This window comes from Populus nigra, chromosome 14 (assembly GCF_951802175.1).
Source record: "Populus nigra chromosome 14, ddPopNigr1.1, whole genome shotgun sequence".
NCBI lineage: Eukaryota > Viridiplantae > Streptophyta > Magnoliopsida > Malpighiales > Salicaceae > Populus > Populus nigra.
In genome coordinates, this window is record NC_084865.1 from 11,775,258 (window position 1) to 11,788,002 (window position 12,745).

Consider the following 12,745-nt stretch of genomic DNA (forward strand, 5'->3'; position numbering starts at 1 on the left):
TATCCATGTGCATCCAAAAATGTAAAGCGCTAAGTGAGGATTAAAAATATTTCATGCTATCTTATTTTTATATGATATTTTTTTTTAATTAATGTGGGTGTTTGGCGTAGCTTGCATGCATCTCGACTAATCCTACAAGTTCTAAAGTTAACGACCATGTAAGTCTCCAATAACCCTGAAGTTTGTGAGACTTGGACTAATAACCTCTAAAAAACAAACTTATTACTAATTAATTATAAATGTTTTATATTATATTAAATATTACATATGAAAATGGTTATTCACTAATAAGATGATCACTAATTTAACTTATATTTAATTTATTCATCTTGCCTATTACTTTTAACTTCTAAGAATTTGGATTTAACGGCAATAGCAGTAACATGTTCCACACACTAGAACTCATATTTATAAGGTTTTAGATTCAATTTTTTTTAAAAAAACTCTTATTATGACCATCACAAGGTCATAAACTTGCATTCTCTGGATCTTTTTATTTATGTAGATTTGTTTTTTGGACAAATAGCAGATTCCTTGTGTATAAAACATTGAAAAAAAATAAAACAATAATAACAACATATGAATGGACACTTAAATGAAGAGACAATCACAATTCACAACCACAGGTTGTGCTATACGATAAAAGTGAGTAAAAGAAAGTAAGAAAAGATGAAGAGGCACGTTAGCTAATGATGAATAGAGCGGATTTCCACACCCACCCATGGCTGAAAGATAGTCACTCACCAGCTCTCCCTCTTGCCATCCCTACTCTTTCCCTTTTCTCTCTCTCTCTCGCAGCTTTATACTACTACAGTACACTACATGCAATGGAATCAAAGATGAACGAACTAAACTAAACTCCAACAACGAATGAGTCTAGAAGTAAGTGTCTGTCTCTCAAACGTATAAATACATTAAATTATTAGTTTTTGTTTGTTTGTTTTGATTAATAATAGGAGGAGGGTTTTGTTTGTGTCCTAAAATTTGTTACCCTTTTCTTGGGGATTGGATGACCAGTTTCAAGATTCTCGTCGTCGTTTTCTACCTTCTTCTCTGCTCTGTGTACTCTTTTGTTTGCTTGCTTTCTTTCTTTCACACTGTTTGAGATAATAATAAAAAAAACTACTACTAATACTAAACAAATGCTTCTCTCCTTACTATGACGCCTAGCTGCAGCCATTTCTGTTTCTGGGCCTCTTTGCTTTCATGTTTTCCCGCTCTCTGTAAAAAGAAAAAAAACAGAGCTTGACTAGGTACTTTTTTTGTATTATTTTCCCTCTCTCAGTGTTTTCCTTTTCTTTCTTAACATGTGATAGCTAGTGAGTTGGTGTATATATGATGATTTGCTTTTGTTTTTGCAGGTTAATATAATTGACATAGAGAACGTTGGTTCCATTGTTATCTTGTTTTCAAGTGGGGATCAATCCAAAAGATGAACACTAGAGTCCGCACTGCTCTTCAAGCTATGAAATCTCCTTTAAACCATGATACTAATAAAGTAACCTCCTCCTCATCCTCCTTCTTCGCTATATGTATTTCAAGACTAGGAAGATTTTTATCTGAATTGGTTTTTTTTTCTTTCTATTTTTCAAATGGTTTAACATGGGCTTAATTTTACAAATCTTTGAAATTTAGTTTTTTCTGTCCACTTAATTTTCAGCCACTTTTTATAAGAAACTGGATTAAAGATAGATAGATAGATAAGCTTCTAGCTCTTACGGACCAGAAAAAGTAAGTGCTTTAGATCCAGCAATCTGCATTGGATTCTTTCACTCATCTCAAGAAAAGAATATATATGGGGCTTCTTCTTTTGCTTCCTTTCTTTATAATACTCTTTTTCTCTCTTTTACTTCGAGTTTGATTCTTTATTTGTTGTAATTGATACTGAATTTATCAAGAAGGAGAAGATGGAGGCTCAAGGGAGGAGCAGAGCAGTTGGTGGCCATAAATCTGCTATTAATTGGCGTAAAGCAAACAGAGAAAGGAAATTGGCCTTGCTACAAGATGTACTTGAAATTTTTCTCAACAAAACCATTCAATTCTGTTTATTACAATAAGAGCTGAGTTGTTTTAAACTCGAATGTTGCTTTGGTTTCAAAATTTGCAGGTTGATAAGTTGAAAAAGAAACTTAGACATGAAGAGAATGTTCATAGAGCTTTGGAGAGAGCTTTTACTAGGCCTTTGGGAGCTCTGCCTCGCTTACCTCCTTATCTGCCTCCTTATGTTAGTATAAATTCGCTATATTCTATCAATTAGATCTCTTTCTATCTATCTACACTCTCTCTAATTTAGTCAAGACAATTAGCCAATCCAATGTTTAATTTTTGTATGTTTTTCTATAAACAGTAATTAATGTGGGTTCTTATTTGGTTTGTTTTAGATCTTAGAGCTACTTGCTGAAGTGGCTGTTCTCGAAGAGGAAGTTGTTCGGCTTGAAGAGCAAGTTGTGAATTTTAGACAAGGACTCTATCAAGAAGCTGTCTACGTCTCCTCCAAGAAGAATGTGGAGAATTCAAAGGATGCAATTGATCAACAACCATCAACTACAAGATCGAAACACGCTAGATCAAAATCACTCTCTCTTAATGAGACCAATTCAGCAACTTTTGCAGCAAGGCCTCAACCTTCTCTTGCTAGGTGCACTTCGAGTAAAAGGCTGTTTTCCACTGACCCCATTATTGAGCGATCAGGGCAGTGTTCTAATAGGCCAGCAAATAGAGGAAAATATGCTTCTGGTAAACCCAATCCTTCTTCATCTCTTGTGGATGATGGACGAGGAAAGGAGAATCGATCGTGTATTAATTATGTAAAGGATAAGCAATCTCCAGATAAGATGTCAAAAATCACGACTCCCGTGAAGAGAACTCCAAACAAGCGTGAATCAGAGGAGAAGAGTTTGGAGCCTTCTAAGTTGCAGGTACGTAATTACTCACTAATTTTTACAGGGAGCCAGCCTTTCATTATATTATGGTCTTCGAATCGGTGATCATTTTTGTATTGCTCAGCTAGAATGCAGGTTAGTAGAGCAGGAAATAGCACAGGAAAGCACTTCTGCTTGCATGAATGATAGAATATGCGAAAATAACATCACACCAAACAAGTTAACCGAGGATATTGTGAAGTGCTTGTCCAGCATTTTCTTGAGGATGAGCACGTTGAAGGACAAAGTAGTTGAATTAGGAACTTTCTCATCACGAGCGACTTTGACATCCCCTGAAGGTGATAGAGGAAATGAAATTCGAGATCCTTATGGCATGTCTGCAGAGTTCAAGATTAGAGATATTGGTTCTTATAAGCATCTTTATGCAATTGAAGCTAGCTCAATTGATCTCAACCGTACGACAAGTGCCTTGTTTTTGCTCCAGAGACTGAAGTAAGTTTTGTACGTCACTTCATTCGAACTTCAAGCAGCTATGGTTTGTATTTACTGTATTTTCAATAATGTTCAGGTTTCTACTAGGGAAGCTTGCCGCTGCAAATTTAGAGGGTCTTACCCATCAGCAGAAGCTTGCTTTCTGGATAAACACTTATAATTCATGCATGATGAATGTAAGATCTCTCTCAAAACAAAAATGATATGCCCAGTATTAAAATACAAACTTGTAAAGCATTTATAGAGCCAGAATGTTAATCTTTCAGGCAATTTTGGAGCATGGGATACCCGAGACTCCTGAAATGGTTGTTGCTCTAATGCAAAAGGTAAGATATATTTATAATTCTCTCTATCCATGCACAGTTTCTTCTATTCTTTATGTTGTCTCCATATTATTGATAGTCGTCAGTGCTTTGTCATTAAGAGGTCAGAACTTGTACTATATTTCAATACCTAGCAGACTAGCACCGTCGCAGGGATCGGGTGCATCTGTATGCCTAGGCTTTAACTCTCTTAAAGCTGTGTCATGAGTTTCTTGGAATCATTTAAAGTACATGTATGATCTGCTAAATGGTCATTACTTTCAAACACAGTCACTGACCAAGTGTTTCTAAGATTCTGTTAACACTAGCTTTCGATGAAAACAAATTTGAGATTGACTTAATTCAAACTATGATTCCCTTAGGCAACAATAACTGTTGGCGGACACTTGCTAAATGCAATTACAATTGAGCATTTCATCTTGAGGCTTCCTTATCACTTAAAATTTGTAAGCCGCTTTCCTTGGAGCTTCAATGTTCTCTTTATTTGGTAATTTTTAGCATTGAATTGCTAACTGGGTGGTTTTCTTCAATATGATAGACCTGTCCAAAAGCAGTAAAAAATGATGAGATGAAGGCACGCAGCATTTTCGGATTCGAGTGGTCTGAGCCTTTGGTTACTTTTGCACTCTGTTGTGGAAGCTGGTCGTCCCCTGCTGTAAGTTTCTACATAGATGAGGCTCCTTGAATTTCTTGCACAGGCTAGGTCACCTCACCATTTTCGTTTACACTTCTTTCCAAAACTACCAGGAAGTGCATCATTATAAAAAAATAAATAAAAAAAATCTTTGATGATGCAATCCAAATATTACTTGTAGACGTTCTAACGTTGATCTCTACAAAAATGCAGGTAAGAGTTTACACGGCCTCTCGAGTTGAAGAAGAGCTAGAAGTAGCAAAGCGAGACTATTTACAAGCGACAGTTGGGATTTCAAGAACAAACAAGTTAATAATTCCAAAGCTGTTGGACTGGTATCTACTAGATTTTGCGAAAGACATGGAATCTTTACTTGATTGGATATGCCTGCAGCTACCGAATGAACTGAGGAATGAAGCAGTTAAATGCCTTGAGAGAAGGGGAAGAGATCCCCTTTCGCAGATGGTACAAGTAATGCCGTATGATTTTAGTTTCAGGTTGCTCTTATATCGGTGAAATATTCTCCCCATTTTTATACTTGATCCTTCCTAGATTCTGGCCTGCTATCAACTTTGGGATGGTACAGGGATGTTACAGACAAGGTAAAAGTACATGTATATGTAAACAACATGGGCTTTGGTTGTGCTGATTGTTTCGTAAACCTTTGATTGATACCAGAGAATGGATAAAATAATCTCCAGATGATTCAGTGAATGTTTATAACTCCTGTCAGTCTACTCTATATTCTATAAGCTTGAGATGAAATCACTGAACAGTTCTTGTTGATGACGCAGTTACAGTTAGTGAGGGTCCCTCGTTTTAGTCTTTTTGGTCCCAATGGGAAGGCTGCTTTTGGATTGTGTCGTGTGATAAAAGAGACCAATATAAAAGATATAAAAACATATTTGGTTGAAAAAATAAGGATATAAAAATAATTTTGTAATTTTTTATTGGATTTTTGTCATTTTAAAACAGGAAAAACAGAAGGACAGAAGACAAATCCTTTCTTTCCTAACAATCATCGTCGTAGTTGTCTCGATTCAATTCTAGAACAAGCACGGATATATCATTAAAATCAATTCTAGAACAAGCACGGATATATCATTAAAATCCTGTGATTATGTTTGTTTTTATATTTTAAAATTATTTTAAAAAAATTTAAATTTTTTTATTTTTTTTATTTGTTTTAAATTAATATTTTTTTTGATATTTTTAGATTATTTTATGTTAAAAATAATTTTTTAAAAATAAAAAAAATTATTTTAATATATTTCTAAGTAAAAAATATTTTAAAAAACAATTATAGTCATATTCACTTAGGCATGTCGTTTGCAAGAAATCCCAAACTAATAGCAAGACGCCATCTTAGAAAAGTCAATGTGATCACAATAAAATTAGCTTTGTTGTTAAGGGGAATAGTTGATTCATGATTAGTAAGCTTCTCAATGTAACAGTTGCCGTGTTTACATTTGGAATAGGTTTCTCTTCACTAGGAATAAAGTAATTTATGTGCTGGTAATTGAGGAAAGTAAGGAATTAGTAAAAGATTATATAAGAATTACAATTACATTACGTTACAATTACCATTATAATTACAATTACAAAAAACACTACAAATCTTTTGGTTTCACTGTATTTCTACAAACAAAAATTATTGTGTATTTCTTGATAAATAGGTTTGATAATTTGTATCAATTTATTTTTTATTAGGTTATTACGGTGTCAAAAAAAGTCTCAACATTGATTCATGCTTGATTTTGTAAAAAAAACAAAAATTCAATTTTATTGCTTCCAAAAAATTAAAAATTCAAGAATCAAATTGAGTTTAAGAGAAGATAGAGAAAATAATTGGCTAGCTAGATTTCACTATAAAAAAATGTATGTTTAGTGATGTTTCTTTTGACGAGAGGAATGTTATTAAGGTGTTTTTTACCTTACATGTTGCTGAAAAAGTAGATTAGGTTGGAAAAAAAAATATAGGATTGATTTTTGTGTTTTTTTTAACTAATTTAGGTTGTTTTTATTTAAGAAATTAGTTTATTGGGATTCTAAGAGTGTTTATTAGAAATTTTTATTTGAAAATATGTTTAAAATGATTTTTAGATTATAAAAAAAAAACTTAGCCCAATTTTCTAAACACCTCTCTAGTAGTTGAAATATGAATAAGCAAAAGCATATTGTCTACTTTATAATCTACTCTTGATAAATAAATAAAAAAGACTAAGTGCTCGGGTCGAGCCTTCTAAGCCCACACACTTCTTTATGTTTGGTCAGGTATGCGAGACCTTTTTTTTTGGCACAAAAGTCTTATCTTTTTCTATTTCTTATAATATTTTTGGATTTTGATTGAATTACGCTTTAAATCACTATTTAATTTTTTTCATGATTCTTAAATAATATGATAGATTTTATGGGAATGATAATATTTTTTTTTCATTTATTATGTACCTAATATACAAAAATAAAAAATTAATCATGAATATTCAATGAAAATAAATTTCATTTCTTTATTTTTTTATAGATTTTTTACATGATTTTATTACCGTTATTATTTTCTTTTTCTTAAATCACATAAAATATTGAGGAATTTTTTTAATATTTTCTTTTTAAACTTGCTTTTGAAATTATGATAGATTTTTATTTAAATAGAGTGCTTATAGTTAAAGAAAATGCTTTTGTTAAAATAATAAAGAAATGGATTTTATATTGAAGAAATAAATTTCTTCTTCTTTTGGTAGTCTTTCATATAGATTGTAATAACCCCAAATTTGTTTATCATATTTATAGGAACATATAGTATTATAATTTAAAGTACAAGATATATATAATTCTACTAAAAGTTTAGCAAAGTTTCTTTATATTTTTCAATTTCAAATTATTTACTCAATTAATTTTTACAGTCTGCAAATAAAATTTTAACATATTTTTATCATTCGGGACTTCCATATTTATATATTACCATCAACACAAGAATAACTTCTTTTTCTTTCATATTTCCTCAAACAAATCAAATATTATATTATTTCAAAATATTTCATGTTATGGGATGAATAACTTAGTTACAACAATAAATTAACACATATTCATATTAAAGCAAATTGAACCTAAAACTTGGTCTGTATAATTACAGCCATATTATTGCTTCAAAAGAACTAATTAAGATACATTATTCATATTTAATTTAAATTCATATTCTACCTAGTTACAAAATTATATTACATAACAAAACATCGTTGATTTCACCAAAATTACAAATGTAATATTCACTACTCATCATGATGTTGTGAAGTATCTAAAATTTATACAATACTCGACATAATTAGTTTATATACAAAGAATATTTATTATTATTACTTTTATATGAAATTATTCTCAATTCATACAATTCATATAATTTAATAACACAACATCTTATCTTGATAAACCAGTACTTGTTTCATTTTTATATTATGAATTTCTTCAATTTTCCATTAACCAAGGCATTAGTTTTAGTAATCTCAAGGACTAGTTTATCTAATTTTCCATTAACGAGGGAATTATCTCATTTACCAAGGAGCCAAAATCTTCATCTATCAATTAACCTTATCTAATTTCCCATTAATGAGAGAATTATCTCATTTACTAAGAAGCCAAAATCTTCATCTATCAATTAACCAATGCACTAATCTCATTAACCAGTGAATCAATATATTCATCTTCCTGTTTCAAGGCACTAACCCTATTAACTAGGAAATCAATATCTTCATCTATCTATTTACTATGGCACTAGTCTCATTTACTAAGATAACTAGTTTTTTCAATAATTTATCGTTTATTAATTAAGATTACTATACATTTAAAAAAGAATTACAAACACAATTAAGTAATGCTTAAATTTTAAGATGTCAAGCACCTACTTGATGTCTGGGCGAGTAAAATGGCCCCCTGCTACTGAGCGGGTCATACAACATACCAATAAGAATAATGTCATTTAATCCTTAATTTATTTCAAAATTTGACTCTATAGATAGTCATTTTGCTCTTGACTTAAAATGACTTACTACGGGTCTATATCACCTAAGTTAATCATCATTAGCTATTTAACCCATATTAACCATTTCATTCTTATAGTTTCTATCATTTTAAATTTTACATTAAGAGCAATTCTAAATGAATTTTTTAAAGTTAGCTACTTCTAGCCAACTTAACCTAACTTACTCACTCAAAATGTTGGTTAATATTTTAACTAAATCCTAAGTTATAAAATTCAAGTTCATACATTGTTTATTTCTTTCAAAAGATTAGATATATGGCTACAACTTTACTGAAGGGAAGAAGACTTAAATTTATCATTTACACCTCCTAAATTAATCGTTAATGCAACAACTAAAAGTTGTCAAGCAAAAATTTATTCTGACCCTCCCTTTATTTCTAACTCGCATCTGGAGTTTTAGAACTTCGATTTAAATGAAGTTAGTTTCGTTAAATAGCTAACATCCCTAAATTCAATTTTTATGAAGAAATTTATTCTAGTTTCCATCATTCTCAAGCCCTAAACCCTGAGTGATGGTGTTGTCCAAATTTTTAATCTTTGTTTTAAACATACAACAAAGTATTTTCATTCATTTTTTCATCATTCAAAGCAATTATTTCTCCTTCACATATTTCATAATATTCCTTCATGAATAATACTACAAGATTAAGTATAATTCCATAATTCCTCATAACTCAAATATTCACAATTTAAGCTTAACCAAGTCTTTCCATTACAATTAAACATAAAATTTCTTTTTTTTTTCAATTCATTCTTTACATTTCAACACATGCTACAATAATCATGACCTAATAATGTTCATGCATAGCTTTAAAAAAATTCCAATTTTCTCTCCTTATGACCGACACCAATTTTTTTCACAACACTAGGATTTTTTCTTCAATCACTCACTATTCTAAATTGCTTTCATCCTTTACCATTCTAATTTTATCAAACAAGATAAATTTCTTATTTTTTCTAATTTTTCTCATGAACCCTAACCTAGAATTTACAATTTAGACATCAATTCTTAATCAAATTCAATATACCTTACATAATTGAGTTTAAAACCACCTGGTGATAAAATGAACTTTGATCCTTAACTAGTCAAAAATGTTAGGCACTCCCTCTTTCCCCCCTCTTGGTTAGTTATAACCCTCTTTAAATTCCAAAATTGTTTTCACTTATTCTCTTTTGATTCTTGATCCTTAACCAATCAAATCTTTTAACATTTATAATTTGACTCCATTTTGATTAATTATTATATTTTGACCCCATCTTTTCTTCTTTTCTAACAACAATGCCATACTTTCTTTTATTTCTTTTAATTGCATTATTTTTTATTTAATTCTAAATCCTTAATTTAATTTAACTCATTTTATTCCTGAGTTAAAATTTAATATTAAAAAAAAGGGTTTTACATAGATGTTTATTTTTATAATCATTTAAGTAAATAAAAAATGGATTCTAAGAAGCAAGGTTATTAAATTTGGCTAAGGTCATGACTTAGATCGCGGGTTGGACGAGATAACCTGAGTTAATCCAAAACATCGATTTTTTAGTAATTGTTTTAATAAAAAATATAAGATTGATGTTTTTTTTTTTTAATTCAACCTAGATTTTAATTAGGTCGACTGAATCGCGGATAAATAGTTGACCCATACTGAGTCAACTCTCACTCAGTTTGCTTTGAAACTCGACCCACTTAAAGACTGACTCGATGGGTTACTATGTTGATCTGCTGGGTTTAGTTGAGTTTAATAACATTGTCAAAAAGTTCCTCGTAGTAGCAGACAGAAAACTAACTAGTTACAACTAATTTACTAAAGGCATAATAATCAATTAGTTTTTAATAAGGTTCTTGATCTTGTGTATATATAAGGATTAGATGAACATACTCAAATGAATTAAGAAAAAATATTGAGAATTTATTTAATGTGTGTGCGTGGAAGGACAAAATAGTTGGTATATCTAAATTGAGGACCAAAATGAACTTGGATCCTTATAAAGCCAACGTAGCGACGACTTCCTATAAAATACTATAATACTTGTATAGATGTCCTTGGATGCCAATTAGCAATCTCTGGCAAGAGACTTGATTACCTAGGGACATTGGATATGTAATCTTGTTTTTCAACCTATTTGAAATGGTCCTACATGTTGTTGGAAGAAAAATTTAGTGTGGTAAGAGTTTATGGATAACAATACAACAAGCAAAACTAAAAAAACATGAAGAAAATTTAAGAAGAAGGAATGTTTCATTAAGTGTTTTCTTTTTAATACACATTTTCTCTCTATTACACCTATGTTTTATGCTTATGATTATAAATCTATTTATAGGTCTAAAGTTCTAGACAATTAAGGAATTAAACTAATCAAAAGAAAGCCTATTTTGAACAGGAAAAGTAATTATGTTGACTTAACCAGTCGACCGGTTCATTTAACTCAACTGGTTGATTAATTCTTAACTGGTAGACTGATTCATCCGTTTTTCAGAAAACAAAAATTAAAAAATCATGTTTACTTTTCAACATCCTCCTTTAAACTTAATTTCTCATAACTCCCAACATATCCCTCATCTTGGCAAAAACATCATGTTTGAGTGGCTTAGAGAAAATGTTTGCAATTTGGTCTTAGGTCTTCATATTTTTTACTTCAACTTCCTTGTTTGTAGTGCAATCTCATAGAAAATGAAATCTTGTGTCAATGTGCTTACTTCTATCATAAAACACAGGATTCTTTGCTAAGAAAATAGCTGATGAGTTATTCACATAAATATTTCTAGACTTTTTTTGTAGCATTCGCAACTCCTTCAATAATCTTCTTAGCCAAATGGAATGGCAAACACATGTTGTAGTGGCTACATATTCAACTTCATAAGTGATTATAGATAATGTGACTATAGATTGCTTCTTCAAACTCTAAATAAATGTTATATCTCCAATATAAAAGACAAAACTTGTAATGCTTTTTTTTTCATCCATGTCTATAGCCCGATCACTATCATTATTTCTCACAAGATCAAAGTTGTTAGAATAACCATAGAAGAAGCCAAAATCTATGGTACTTTTGATATATCAAAAGGTTTGTTTCAAAGCTTTGAGATGTGTTGTAGTTGGTGTCTTCATGAACCTGCTTACAAGTTTTACTCCAAAAAGAATATCTGAACGAGTACATATCAAATATCTCAAACTCCCAACTAGACTCTTGAATGTTATAGAGTTTATCTTCTTTATTTCATCATTCTTTAACATATTCACTCTACACTCAACTAGAGTATTTACTTTTGCATAATCCTCAATCTTAAACTTCTTGAGAATCTTTTTTACAAACTTCTTTTTATTCACAAAGATTCCATCTTTTCCTTGTTTGATCTCAATCCTTAAGTAGTAACTCATAAGACCAATATATGTCATCTCAAATTCCTTGACCATTGCTTGCTTAAAGTCTTCAAACATCTTTAGGTTATTGTCTGTAAAAATCAAGTCATCAACATATACACATATAATAAGAGTATAACAACTCCCCTTTATCTTTACATAGATAACATATTCATAAGGGTATTTTACAAATTCATTCTTTAAAAAATAATTATTAATGCGACTATACTAAGCTCATGGGGTTTGCTTCAATTCATACAAGACTTTGTTCAACTTTAATACCTTGCTTTTATATCCCTTCACTTCATAACCCATAGGTTGCTTAATATAGACCTCCTCTTCGAGAAAGCCATTTAGAAAGGCTAACTTGACCTCTATTTGGTAGATCTTTTATCTATGTTGGGCAGTTGTGACAATTATCAATCGAATGGTCTCCAATCTAACAACTAGGGAAAAAACTTCATCATAGTCAATCCTTTGCTTTTGAATATAGCCTTTTGTTACCAATCTCGCCTTGTACACTTTTTTTTGGCATTTTTTTTTCTTTGTAGATCCACCTAACACTTATTAGCTTCTTTCCTTTCGATCTAGGAATCAATTTCAATGTGTCATTCTTCTAAATTGATGCAATATCCTTATCCATATCAATTCTCCATTTTTCTTTTTTATTGCTTGTTTCAAACATTACAGGTTCACATGTGGCAAGATGAAAATATAGTATTAGATTATCATCAATTGAATTACTTACTCCATACAAGTCATTAAAGCTCCTTATCTTTCTTGGTGGACTAGGTAGGCTACTTTTACTTATGCTACCATTAAAAGAAGAAGATAAAAGTGAAGTTGAGTTCATTGGTGATTATGGAGGTATAACAAGTTTTTGATGCTCTTCATATCTCTCATAATATGCATCAATAACTAAAAGAAATTTCATAATTGTTACTCCTTTTATAAGCTCATCAAAACTTTTTTTCCAACTGTTTCTCACACATCTTAAGAACCTAGCCAAGCTTTCACATGAA

At 30.7% G+C, this 12,745-nt stretch overlaps 1 protein-coding gene across 4 annotated transcripts; it reads left to right on the forward strand.

Annotated features, from left to right (window-relative positions):
• Nucleotides 1-616: 616 nt before the first annotated feature.
• On the forward strand, nucleotides 617-5,054 carry LOC133673421 (uncharacterized). 4 transcript variants are annotated; one of them, XM_062094207.1, is made up of 12 exons: nucleotides 617-882; nucleotides 1,171-1,253; nucleotides 1,362-1,498; nucleotides 1,899-2,006; nucleotides 2,108-2,224; nucleotides 2,382-2,918; nucleotides 3,007-3,374; nucleotides 3,451-3,550; nucleotides 3,641-3,700; nucleotides 4,060-4,143; nucleotides 4,236-4,352; nucleotides 4,545-5,054. In XM_062094207.1, exons 3-12 carry the CDS (start codon nucleotides 1,433-1,435, stop codon nucleotides 4,845-4,847), a joined length of 1,860 nt encoding a protein of 619 aa, XP_061950191.1. In that variant the 5' UTR covers nucleotides 617-882; nucleotides 1,171-1,253; nucleotides 1,362-1,432; the 3' UTR covers nucleotides 4,848-5,054. The 4 variants fall into 4 exon arrangements, with proteins under 4 accessions (XP_061950191.1, XP_061950194.1, XP_061950193.1 ...); XM_062094210.1 differs by having other exon boundaries at nucleotides 1,902-2,006; XM_062094209.1 differs by having other exon boundaries at nucleotides 1,177-1,253.
• The last annotated feature ends 7,691 nt before the right edge of the window (nucleotides 5,055-12,745 follow it).

Excerpts from the sequence above, each read along its gene's own strand:
- LOC133673421 (XM_062094207.1), top strand. The coding sequence starts at position 1,433 with ATGAACACTAGAGTCCGCACTGCTCTTCAAGCTATGAAATCTCCTTTA. Across the intron at positions 2,007-2,107 it reads AATTGGCCTTGCTACAAGAT|GTTGATAAGTTGAAAAAGAA; the intron begins GTACTTGAAATT and ends CAAAATTTGCAG. Across the intron at positions 2,225-2,381 it reads CTCCTTATCTGCCTCCTTAT|ATCTTAGAGCTACTTGCTGA; the intron begins GTTAGTATAAAT and ends GGTTTGTTTTAG.